Source organism: Apodemus sylvaticus, chromosome 18 (genome assembly GCF_947179515.1).
Source record: "Apodemus sylvaticus chromosome 18, mApoSyl1.1, whole genome shotgun sequence".
NCBI classification, from domain to species: domain Eukaryota; kingdom Metazoa; phylum Chordata; class Mammalia; order Rodentia; family Muridae; genus Apodemus; species Apodemus sylvaticus.
Window position 1 is genome coordinate 70,721,336 of NC_067489.1, and position 12,631 is coordinate 70,733,966.

At 54.5% G+C, this 12,631-nt stretch overlaps 1 protein-coding gene and 1 pseudogene across 1 annotated transcript; one reads left to right on the plus strand and one right to left on the minus strand.

The window, feature by feature from the left end:
* Positions 1-1,989: 1,989 nt before the first annotated feature.
* On the minus strand, positions 1,990-2,924 carry LOC127668519 (cytochrome c oxidase subunit 7B, mitochondrial-like; annotated as a pseudogene).
* Positions 2,925-9,867: 6,943 nt separating this feature from the next.
* Gdf15 (growth differentiation factor 15) lies at positions 9,868-12,310 on the plus strand. Its single transcript, XM_052162674.1, has 2 exons — positions 9,868-10,419; positions 11,541-12,310. Exons 1-2 carry the CDS (start codon positions 10,152-10,154, stop codon positions 12,170-12,172), a joined length of 900 nt encoding a protein of 299 aa, XP_052018634.1. The 5' UTR covers positions 9,868-10,151; the 3' UTR covers positions 12,173-12,310.
* Positions 12,311-12,631: the final 321 nt, after the last annotated feature.

A 12,631-nucleotide genomic window follows, 5' to 3' on the forward strand; every position in this document is an offset into this window, starting at 1 on the left:
ATAAATAAATAAATAAATAAATACATAAATCTTTAAAAAAAAAAAAAGAAAGAAAAGAAGCAATAGTGGCAGCCCACACCTGTGGTCACTTGGAAAGCTGAGGCAGGAGGATGACCAGTTCTGGATCAGACTGGGCTACTTGCTGAAACCCTGTCTCAAATGAAATGGAAGCAAGATGGGCAACGGTGGCTCCATTTGAGTCTCTAATTCTCCTCTCAAAAGAGTTCGAAGAGTGGACATTACTTCTTCCATAAGTGTTTTGTAGAATTTACCAATAAACCATTCTTTTTTTTAAAAAAAATATTTATTTATGTAAGTACACTTAGCTGTTTTCAGACACAGCAGAAGAGGGCATCAGATTCCATTATGGATGGTTGTGACCCACCATGTGGTTTCTGGGATTTGAACTCAGGACCTCTGGAAGAACAGCCAGTGCTCTTAACCGCTGAGCCATCTCTCCAGCCCCAGTAAACTATTCTTATTTGGGATTTTTTTCCCCAGAGAGATTCTTGATTAGTGACTCCAGCTCTTTATTTAGTATAGACCTCAAGATATTAGAAAAATGTTAGAACTCACTTCATTTGTAATTCTGTGAGAGAGAGAGAGAGAGAGAGTGTGTGTGTGTGTGTGTGTGTGAGAGAGAGAGAGAGAGAGAGAGAGAGAGAGAGAGAGAGAGAGAGAGAGAGAGAGTGAGTCCAGGTACCTGCAGAGGCCAGGAGGGGGGCACTGGGTCCCCTGGAGCTAAGTTCTGGGGTCCGCTACCGGACCTGAAGTGTGTCCCAGAGAGCTGGGTGCTCACTTACCTACGAGCAATCTCTCTAGCTCCTCTAAGTAGCTTTTGAAATTTCAATATTTTTGTTCTGTGACACAGGTTTTCACGTAGCACAGGCTGCCCTTGAGCTTAATGTGTAGCCAAGGGTGTACCACACTCAGTCATACAGGGCTGGGGACTGTATACAGTCCCTCCTAGGTGCAAGGCAAGCACTGTCCCAACTCAGCTGCAAGCTCCCCGCTGATCTATAAGCACTCTCCCGGCTAACGTAGATTCTCAGCCCAGAGTTCAGAATCTTGATTATCAAACCCAGCCCTGTATTTGCTGTAAATCCAGGTACTGAGATTTTAGATTTGTTTGTTTTTTATTTGTTGTTTTGGAGACAGGGTTTCCCTGGGTGTAGCTGACTGCCCTGGACCTCTCTCTGTCAATCAGGCTGACCTCCAACTCACAGAGATCCACCTGCCTCTGCTTCTGGGTGCTGGGCTTGGAGCTGTGGCCACCAGGCTATGCCTGGCGTTTTAGAATTTTGGTTTGTGATCCTAGCTCAGTGTGTTAGAGCATCTCGGGAAACCTTTCCCTTTGCCCTGAGTCCCATTGGTAGCGAGTGAGCGTTTCCAGGGCTGCGTCTGCTACATCCTGATTTTTTTCCCTACGGCCTTAGGGTTTCCCACGTTCTCACCTAGAGTCAGTAGTGCTGGCTCCCTGTCTGTCTCCATGATGTTAGTTAAAACTCTAGTTATAATTTATGTTGTAAGTTCTCCTTTTCGTCAGGATTGGTCTAGCTGATGTGTGTTTTTGAAACAGGGTCTGATGTAGCTCAGGCTTGCCTCTGTCAGTATATATAACCTTGAACTCCTGATCCTCCTGCCTCAGACTCATGAGCCTGGCACCCCAGGCTTCCAGTCCTACAGCTGTTTCCCCAATACTGCCGTTCTCCACAGGGTCGTTACAGTTTCTTCTCACTCTTCCTCTGGGAGGTCAGGCACAGATCTTTTCTAACGTCTGTGTCATGTCACCTGTGTCACCTGTAACACTTGTATTCAGCACCTTACATGTTTGTTCTGCTGTTTTTTTTTTTTAAGATTTCAAAGTACTTTATTTCTTTATTTGTTCTTCAATCTGCCATCATTTAGTGAGTACATGATTCTTTGACGTGGCATTCACTTATGAGTTGATTTTGAAACAATTCCTTGATTATTGTATAGCTGGCATGACTACTGATCTCTCCATCCCTTTGGGGTGACTCTGCCAGCAGGGGACAGGTTCCAATCTGTGTGACTGAATATGTCCATGTAGAAACACAAAAGATGGCTCCACCGCTAATATCGCATTTCCGTATTTGTCATGGAAGTTAGGTGTCCTCTTCCGATGGCTCTGCCTTGTCACCGCTTGCTGAATGCCTCGAACTCGGAGACAGGTTAGAGTGTTTTTTGGCCAAGGGCAACGAAGATGGAACTGTGGTGACTACGCTGCTATCTTGGTGCAAATTCACCCCAGCTACCCTTGCAAAGAGTCCTGAAAAACCAAATGGCCTTCAGCGGAGATTCCCAGTGAGAATTGGTCACTGCTGGTTTGTTTGGGTTTTTTTTTTAAAGATTTATTTATTTATTATATGTGAGTACACTGTAGCTGTCTTCAGCCACTCCAGAAGAGGGTGTCAGATCTTGTTACGAATGGTTGTTATCTTGTGGTTCCTGGGATTTGAACTCAGGACCTTCAGAAGAGCAGTCCCTGCTCTTAGCTGCTGAGCCATTTCTCCAGGCCAGTTGCTGCTGTTTTTGAGACAGCGTTTCTCTGTGTAGCCCTGGCTGGCCTGAAGCTTCCTATGTAGACCAGGCTGGCCACCAACTCACAGACATCCTTCTGCCTCTGTTCCCCAAGGGCTGAGGCTAAAGGTGTGCAACCACCACACCTGGACTGAGTTTGTTTTCATTCATGGCTAAATCCTTCCCAGTCGGCCCTGTGACTTCCCGAGGCTCTTGCTCCAGGGTCTCGCACCATACACGTATTGTGGAATGTTTTACTCTCTCCCTGCTTTTGACACAGGGTCTCAGGTAGGCCAGGCTGGCTTCAGATTCCTTAAGTAGCTGGAGATGACCTGGAACTCCAGATCTCTAACCTCTGCTCCACGGTGCCAGGTTCTGCGCATGCGCCCCCACGCCTTCTGCTGGTTTCGTTCAGTTGAAACTGGAGACTATGTTTCCTATGATTTTGCTATTTTTACATTTATTAGGACTTGTTTTATGGTCTGATTCACGCTTACCCCTGGAGAATGTTCTGTGTGCCCTGGGGAAGTGTAGGTGTCCCTCTGTCGCATGTGGGACATCTGGGTGGCTCACACCTGCTCACTGTGGGGCCTCTGCAGCCACAGGGCCAGCTCAGCACTGATTGTCGAGGGACGGGAGTGTGGAGGCAGAGGGTGTTTCTATACTTGGCTCAAACTTTGGGAGTCTGACTCTGAATGCTTTATTTTAGGCATGTATAAACACAATGTATGGAAAACTTCTGGTAATAACTAACTCAGTTCCGCATGCCCAGGAAAAACTCGGTAAACTAAAGCTGTAAAGCTCAGGTGCGATCACATCGAAACTCTTTGTAAAGTCCATGTGACACCGTCCATAAAGATGGGCTCTATAGACTGAGAAATACAAGGTCACGGTGAGGGTCCGGGGAGGGAGGGCCCGCTGTGGTCTCCTGCCAAGGTCATCAGGCTGTTAACCACATCCGCTCCGTGTCCCTCCCATACATTCCTCGTTCCTCCCCGTGTGCCTCCTACATCTGACTGGATATCCACGGCCTCCTACATCTGACTGGATATCCACGGCCTCCTACATCTGACTGGATATCCACCGCCTCCTCTTCTCCATCCCTGAGGCCTCTGACTCTGTGCATGGGCCCTGCGGCCTGTGCCTCTCCACACAGTAGATACACAAAGGTAAAAGAAAGTAACTGATATGCTACTGAGTGTGAGGGTTGTCATCCCAACTTCCAGGAGCAGGAGGCTGAGGCAGGAGGATAGTGAAGTTGACTGCATAAGAAGAATCTTTTCTTATAAAAACAATCCAAACACCTAAGCAAAGGCAAGAGCAACAACAGGCATGGACTTACACATCAGCACCCGGGAGGCAGTGGCGGCTCTCTGTGAGAAAGAGGCTAGCCTGATCTACAGGTGAGACTCTGTGGCGGTGTAAAGGTGAGGAACTGAGCCTTCGGTATGAGCAGAGCTCTTGGTCTTCTCCCCGGGCCCGAGCGTGCTGTCGGTGAAAGGCCTGCTCTGCGCACGGAGATTTGTGCACAGGAGGCATGAGGAGTGCACCTGTCCTCGGAGGCCCAAAGTGTCAGATGTGCCGCAGCAGGAGCTGCAGGGGCTGTGAGCCATTTGAAGTGTGTGTGTGTGTGTGTGTGTGTGTGTGCTGGGAACCTAACTGTGTCCTCTGCAGGAGCAGTCAGTGCTCTCTTAAACATTGCATGCTTGTTCCAGGCCTTAGCCTGCTGAGAATGAGCCTGTGATTCCCCTGCCTCCTTTCTCCAGAGGTAGGAGACGGGAGAGCGCCACACCCATCTGCTATGACAGAACTGGCAAGGCCTTGTGCATGCTGAAGTCAATCCTTAACCGCCTGAGCGCCAAGCACCCAACTCACTGAGCTGCCTACAACTTACAAACGTTTTCCTTACATTTATTAGGCCTGTGGGCAAACGGCCATGGCGTACATGTGAAGATCGGAGGACAACTTTCGGGAGTGCGTTCTCTCCTTCCACCGTGAGGCCCAGGGCGCATGCACATCCCAGGGAGCCCTCGGCCGCTCAGGGCCGCTCTGGTGCCTTCCTAAGGCCATGCTGCCCGCTAATATGCACAGTCACAGGGTCACAGATTCTCTAGGGTCCACTGTCACAGAGAAGTTTTCAGGCCACAGGCTGCGCCCAGCTGGCTTTGGTCAGGGATATTTCTGATCCTTTTGCCCTGAGGAGTTAATGTTTCTACAGAGATTTTCTCCAAATGCCAGAAGTTATAAAAAGAAAACAAATAAAAGTATAAGCGTGCGGATGCCTCCCGTCCCTGCCAGCCTTGGCCGTTTACTTCCTTTGAGTCAATCTCTAGGTCTTGGACTCACAGAAATGCACCGCAGTGTCCTGGGCACACACTCCCAGGGAAGACGACTTAGGTAGCGGTTGTCTTTATCTCTTTCTACTACTTTATCTGATGAGTGTTTTGTGCATGTCTGTGCACCATGTGCATGCACAATGCCCATGGAGGCATGAAGGGGGTCGCAGTTACAGCCAGTTGTGGCTACCTGTGGGTGCTGGGATCCGAACCTGGGTCCCAGCAGAGGCAGTAAGTAGGCAGTCTTAACCAGTGAGCCATCACTGAAGTTCCACTCTGAGACTGGGCTCTCTCATTTGTTTACATTGCTGGCCAGTGAGTCCATTGCAGTATGTCCTGCAATGTGTCCTGTGTCATCTGGTCTATCCTTGTCTCTCTGCCCCCTTAGTTAAGTCCACAGGGGAGCCACGCCCACAGGAGGAGATACAAGGCCTGAGGGCTTTGCATGATGGCTGCTCTGTGATTGGTGGAAACATGAGCTTTATTTGCACAGAGCCAGGTGGAGCAGGGTGGGCTGTCAGACACAGCGCAAGCCTTCTCTCTGCTGGATAAGACGCTCTCCCCGCTCTCCCGCTCTCCTGCAGAGCCCCGGGTTGAATTTCCCCTCCCACAAGTGTAACTCCAGCCCCGGGAGCCCAACGACTTTGCTCTTGCGGGGCAGCAGGCACCCATGCGGTGCACAGACATGCATGCAGGACCCCGACATGCTCTCAACAAAATGAACATAACCAACAATGTGGCGGGGCCGCAGGGACCCTCAGCCTCCAGCTTCTGATGTTCCCTTTTTTTGACACCATTCCATGTAGGGCAGGCTGGCCTCTAACTCACTCAGTGTCCAAGGGTGACCTTGGACTCCTGACCCCCGAGCCTAGCCTCGGTGCTAGGGTGCGGGGTGACAGGTGTGCAGGACTCACCCTGGTTTATGTGGTGCTGCAGATGGAGCCCATGGCCTTGTGCCTGCTAGGCAAGCATTCTACCCACTGAGCCGTGAACACGGCACAGGACGCAAGGGGTACAATCTAGAAATGCTGAACGGCTGTTTCCTTAAGGGGTAGGTTTGTATGGTGGGTGAAGGAGGGTATATCCAGAGGCATCCGGAAGAGTGCAGAGCAGAGAGAAAGAAATCTGTCCCTGGCCAGGGCTGTGCAAGAGGGCACAAGCTCGGGTGGGCAAACTGGATTATAAGGCCTCCTTTTGGGGACAGAAGACCTGATTCACAAGCTCCTGAGAAACACTGGCTTTTAGCCACCAGCCAGAAGGCCTGTAGCTCATTTCTGGAGGGCTGAGACCTACCTAGCTCAAAGCACCCTTCTAACTGAGATACAAGCACCCTATCTACTGAGCTACAATCACCCTTCAAACTGAGTTCTAGGCACTGTACCAAGTGAGCCCCGGCCTTCTATTTAGTCTATTTTAAGCTGGGCTGTTAGGTCAGTACCCCCCATGCCCCAGCTGAGCCCCAGCCGAGCCCCAGCCCTCCAGCCTCACCTCCTAGGGGCTGTTTTTCTGAATTGTTTGCGCGCCTGAGTACTTTCACAGGTGCAGCAGGCACCGGTTCCGTCTCCTCATGACACAGCATTTTTCCCCCTCAAGGTGCCCTGCATAGGAGGAGTAGGCTCACACTCATGGTGGCCTGGCTGGAGGAAGGCCGGACACTTCAAACCCCAGAGGGACGGCCACTGTGTCACTCTGAGGGTACAGAGCGGGCAAAAGAACCCAGAGGGTCAGTGTAGCGGGACTTTGGCTAGTTCGGGGTCTTTCTTTCTTTCACCCTTCTAATCCCCTAACACTAGAGAGGACAGAGAAGAGGACAGAGAGGAATAGGGCGGGGTCGCTGTGCAACTACTTCCTGCTGGTTAGGGGCACAGAGTTCCTTGGAGCAAGATTGACCCCTGTGGTCACGATAGCTAATTTATTTTTCTTGTTTCTTCTTTGCACAAAACCACAACCAATAACAATAACTCAAAACCCACTCTTGGGCCCTAGCATTTATATACCCGATGAAGGGCCTGTCCCCAGAAGTCCAAATGTAGCTTCAGCTACAAAATCACGCCTCTGCCAGGGCACGGGGCAAATCCTAGTCGGCTGTTGTGGACAGTCTGTGGTGTGGTCCCAGCTCACCTCTGCCCCAGAGTGTGGCCTTGGGACCCAGGAATGCTGTTTCTGGAGAGTCAGGGACCATATGTGGAAGCTGTCCTGTAGCCCACACCTGGGGTTAAAATGGAAGACATTCTGAGAGTATTTCTCTATTTTTCAAAGAAACCAAAATTGTCACTACACCGCAGCACCAGCTTTGGAAGAGCCTGGCGGGCCAGAGGGGTGTGGGGGGCGCAGGATGGGAGCGTCCGTACTTTCTATGGGATAGAATGTTCTAGCTGGGCGGGGGTGGCGCACGCCTGTAATCCCAGCACTCTGGGAGGCAGAGGCAGGAGGATTTCTGAGTTCGAGGCCAGCCTGGTCTACAGAGTGAGTTCCAGGACAGCCAAGGCTACACAGAGAAACCCTGTCTTGAAAAAACCAAATCCAAAAAACAAAAAATAACAACAAAAAAATGTTCTAGAACTCGATAGGGGAGATGTCTGTATTACATAAGTAGATAAGTAGTACACTTTGTCATGTGTCATGTGCATTTTCAGAAGTTTGCCCTATCTGAGTTCTGACTGCTTGAAACCAACATTGTTGCTGAGAATTTAATCATGTTACTTGGTCCATCCTGGGCTAGCAGCACCATCCAAGCCTCAGCTACCATCCGGAAGCAGAGACGATCCAGGACTCCCTGACTACCCGAGGTCATCATGGCATGAGGTTGGCGGGTTACTCTGGCCTCTGGGGACATTTCAGATTGATCTGCAGGGATCACGAGGCGCTGTCCCCGGGGCAGGAAGGTTTGTGTTGACAAGGGTGCGGTTGGCCCCGCGTGGTCCCAGCTCACCTCTGCCCCAGAGCGTGGCCTCCGGACCCAGGAATGCTGTTTCTGGAGAGGAAGTCAGGGTCCCAGCCCGGTGAAGTCATGCTTGGCTGGCGGCCCACAGCCGGGTACCCTGCTCCCTTACGTAGCCCGGGACGGCTGTGAGGTCATCCGCCGAGGATTTTAAGGGAAGAGGGGCGGAGTTGGCACGATGCCACATTCCAGAGTTTTGTGAACCAGAAATCAGTATTTGGGGTGATGGTGCTCACGGGAGGATGGGCACCCATGGAGCCTTGCTGGTGTGCAGCCCTTTGGAGAACATTCCGAGAATACAGTGGATGGCTGACTGATCCTGGTCTTAAAGAGACAGATGTCCGGTCGCCACAGGGAAAGAAGGGTGGAAAGACACAGATCAAGGAAGAGTTTGGCAGCTCTGTCATCTTGACACTCAGGAGTCTGAGGCAGGGGGACTGTGGGTTTGGATTTATAAAGCGAGAGTGCTATGGACCTGGAGGACCCCTGGCCTCTGACATACGTGTTTCAATCCCCAAATGACAGCCCGACCCCTTCCTTAGACTCAGGGCCTGGGCCTATCGACCAGCAGCAGTGAGTTTGAATGGCGTCAAGGGGCATTTATTGAGCACCTACTGTGTGCTCACGTCACACGGGAGTCTGTAGTTCTCTACCACAGCCTGTGGTGACCCCACAGGATGAAGCTGGAGGTACCGTTGGTGACACACAGCAGTGGGTGTGTGTTGTGTGTGTGGGACACATGCCTGGTGACGTGAAATCCTAAACAGGAAGCCCCGGCAGCTCTTTTGAAGGGGCCTATGCTAGGAAAGATGGGACCCATCGCAGGAAGACACGGAGGGCCAGAGAGGCAACCTGGGCTGGCTTAATTGTGTCCTTGGCCTGTGGGGTTAGGTGGGGTACAGGAGGACAGAACCCATGCCCCAGCGCATCCCAAGGGACCCTGGGCCGTCCCCCAGTGCCCCACCTGTGGCCCATGGTCCTGCCTCAACCTCCCACACAGGAGAAAGGTGACTCCTGATCCTGGCCTTTGCTTCGTAGCAAAGAGGCTGAGGAACTTGCTCAAGGTCACACGGGAGGAGGGATAGTCCCTCAGATTTGTAGCGTACGCCCGTCCCCGCTCCCGCTGTACCCTCACCCTGAAGATGTAGATGACCACAGCAGCCTTTCACAGACAGAGAAACTGAGGCCTGGGGCCGGAAGGTCGCAGGATGATCCAGGCCGCGGCTGGAATCCTACTCTGTTGAGACTTAAATTTGGGGGGAAAACGGTCAGAGATGAAAACAATCCCAGGACCCCCCTCTCACGGGCCGGGTGTCCACCACGCTGCCCCTCCTCACGGGGTGCAGTGACCTCAAAACTACCCACAGCTGCGAGTCTGAGGGCGGGGCTACTTCTCTCCACGCTGATCTTGAAGCGTCACCCACGTCACCTGGAGCAAACGGGCGATCCTGGGGGCAGGGCCGGGCGATCGCCTGCAGGAGGAGGGGCCTAGTGCGTGGGGCTTGGGTCTGAGGAGGAGGCTCTGGGGTCAGCCTGGGCTTCGCACCTCTGTTGCTCACCCCTGCCTCACTGGAGGCCCTGACTACCGCCACTACCCGCTCAGGGGCCAGGCTGCTGCGGACGGGCGGGGCTCCCGGAACCTTCATTCTCCTCCATGTTCTGTCCGAGCCAGAGACCAGCTGCTGTCACCCTCCAGCCCCCTGCCGCCTCCTGACTGTAAGGAGGCCCACAGCAGATTGCCTCTTGCCTCTCTCCCCAAGAGGAACCTCTGGTCTGGGGATACTGAGGCAGGCACAGGGCAGGGTGTGTGTGAGCGAACACTTGTCACCTCGTAGCTTCGGTCCCTGAAGCAGCGCTGTTCGCACGGGGTTTTGAGGGATCAGTAGGAGTCCGCAGAGGACCCGGAATCGGTGTAGTACACCCTGGTTTGCCCATTTGGGCAAGGCTGTAGAGTCCGCTCCCGGAACCCCGAGGCCTAGCGTGACTTGCCTGAACTTGCCTTTTCTAGGTTTGCCTTGTCTTCACCTTTGCTGGGGGGAGGAGGGAGAGGGAGGGAGCCCTGGTCCCAAGAGGAAGGAAGAAGCCACTTGAACTTCATTCCGGACTCCATCACATGCTCTGTGGGGACGCACAGCCCTCACAGGTCACGGACCGCGGTCTCCCTCCTGGGCTGGGAGGTCCCGCCCCCCACCCTGCGGAGCCCTGGGATTCCCGCCCGGATCAGCCTGGTCACCCGAGCTGGCACCGCACACGGGGGCGGGGCGGACAGAGTCCAGGGGGTATAAAGGCGGCCGCCGAGGGCTCAACTCAAAGCCACAGGCGACACCAGCGACATGGCCCTGCCCGCGCTCCAGGACCAGCCTCCAGGCGGCTCGCAGCTGAGGTTCCTGCTGCTGCTGCTGCTGCTGTCGCGGCCACCGCACGGGGACGCCCTGGCGATGCCTGAGCAGCGCCGCGCCCGCCCGGAGTCCCAACTCAACGCCGCCGAGCTCCGGGGTCGCTTCCAGGACATGCTGAGCCGGCTGCACGCCAACCGGAGCCGGGAGGACTCGAACTCAGGACCAACCCCCAACGCGGCTGTCCGGATCCTCAGTCCAGAGGGTGAGTAGCACTGCGGCCCCACTTCAGCAACACCGTCTCCAAGCTCTACCCAACACACTCAAGTCCACGAGGTCCAGCCCAGCTTCTGAGCCTCAGTTTCCCTTGCTGTGACCTCTGGAGTTGCCAGCAGTGCCCCGTGCAGTGGGCTCAGCCAGAGTAGGAAGGGCGACCGTTCCCAGGCCGGAGCTGGGCAAATGATGTCCAGAGAGGTCACGGTCACTCCTGGAGATGCACAGCACTCGAGTGCGGAGGACACTGGAGGGTCCTGGAGGGAGGAGGGGGAGCGCGGTAGGGAGGCGAGGGAACCTGCGGGAACTGGATCGGGAATCTGACGCAATCGCGGGTAAAGAGTCTGCTACTGTAACCAGTGACAGTCGCCTGGAGGGGAGGGAGGAGGATCCCGGGCCTCGGCTCCGCGGGAGGCGGGCCCAGGGGGCGGGGGCGGGGCGGGGGCGGGGCAGGCAGGCTGGGCCACGCCCCCACAAGTCCGCCAGCGCTGTGTGAATCCGAGCGAGCGAGCTGTCACTCTCTCTGACGATCCGCAAAGCGACACTCGGATGTGGTGGCGCGGCGCACGCCCACCATCCTAACGACTCCGGAGGTTGAGGCAGGAGGATTGCCATGAGTTCAAGGCCAGCTGGGACTACATAGTGAGAACCTGTTCCAAAGTTTTAATTCTCCCTCTCCCTCCCTCTCCTCCCGATAGGAACTTTGTAGCCCAGGACGATTTCAAACTCAGAGCAATCCTTCTGCCTCCGTTTCCCAGGTTCTGGGAGGACAGGTGTAGGCCACCAACCCTGCTTTAAAGAAAATCAACTTTTGTTTGTTTGTTAGAACACTGTATTCAGAGGCTTGGGGTCGCCAAGAGCGAAATCAACTTTTAACCAGAAGGTGGTGGCTCACGTCTTTAATCCCAGCACTGGGGGGCGGGGAGGCAGAGACAGGCAGATCTCTGTGAGTTCGAGGCCAGCCTGGCCTACATGGAGTTACCAGGACAGCCAGGGCTACACTGAGAGACCTTGGCCTGCCTATGTTTAACGTCTGTGCAAAGGCCCTGTGGTCGGTGGGCGTGGCACACTTGCTGAAGACGTGAGTAACCCGTGTTCTGGTTTCTCCTGCAGTGCGATTGGGGTCCCACGGTCAGCTGCTACTCCGTGTCAACCGGACGTCGCTGACTCAGGGTCTCCCCGAGGCCTACCGCGTGCACCGAGCACTGCTCCTGCTGACGCCGTCGACAAGGCCCTGGGACATCACCAGGCCCCTGCAGCGCGCGATTAGCCGCCAGGGACCCCGTGCCTCCGCACTGCGCCTGCGCCTGACGATGCCTTCCGACCTGGCCGTGCTGCCCTCTGGCGGCGCGCGGCTGGAAGTGCACTTACGGGCGGCCGCCGGCAGGGGGCGCCGAAGCGCGCATGCGCACACCAGAGACTCGTGCCCGCTGGGTCCCGGGCGCTGCTGTCACCTGGAGACTATGCAGGCAACTCTCGAGGACTTGGGCTGGAGCGACTGGGTGCTGTCCCCGCGCCAGCTGCAACTGAGCATGTGCGTAGGCGAGTGCCCTCACCTCTACCGCTCGGCGAATACGCATGCTCAGATCAAAGCTCGTCTGCATGGCCTGCAGCCTGATAGGGTGCCTGCCCCGTGCTGTGTCCCCTCCAGCTACACCCCGGTGGTTCTGATGCACAGGACAGACAGCGGCGTGTCACTGCAGACTTATGATGACCTGGTGGCCCGGGGCTGCCACTGTGCTTGAGCGCCGGCCCCCGCTCCTCGTCTACACTCCCCTTCCAGGATGCTATTTATATTTGTATTTATTAATATTATTAATTTATTGGGGTCGGGCTGGGTGGATGGATTTTGTATTTATTTAAAACTCTGCTAATAAAGATGAGCTTGGTTTCTATAACCGTCTCGGTGACCTCGCCTTGATACCCACCTCCCTAGCATCAGTTTCCTTAGTTACCTGAGGAGAGGAACAGCCGACAGGCCTCCATTGGGCTAGCCTGAGGGGAATTTCCTTGACTGACAGCTGGTGTGAGAGGGACCAGCCAGTGCCTGGTGGTCCTGGGATGTTGGAGCAGCAAAAGGAGCACAGTCCGTAGCTCGCTGCTGCAGTCTGCTGCAGCTCCCGTCTAGGTCTCCCTGAAGTGAAGGCCATTCCCCTCATTTCTCCTTCAAACCAGGCCGAACATCCCAGAATTAGAGGGGCCTC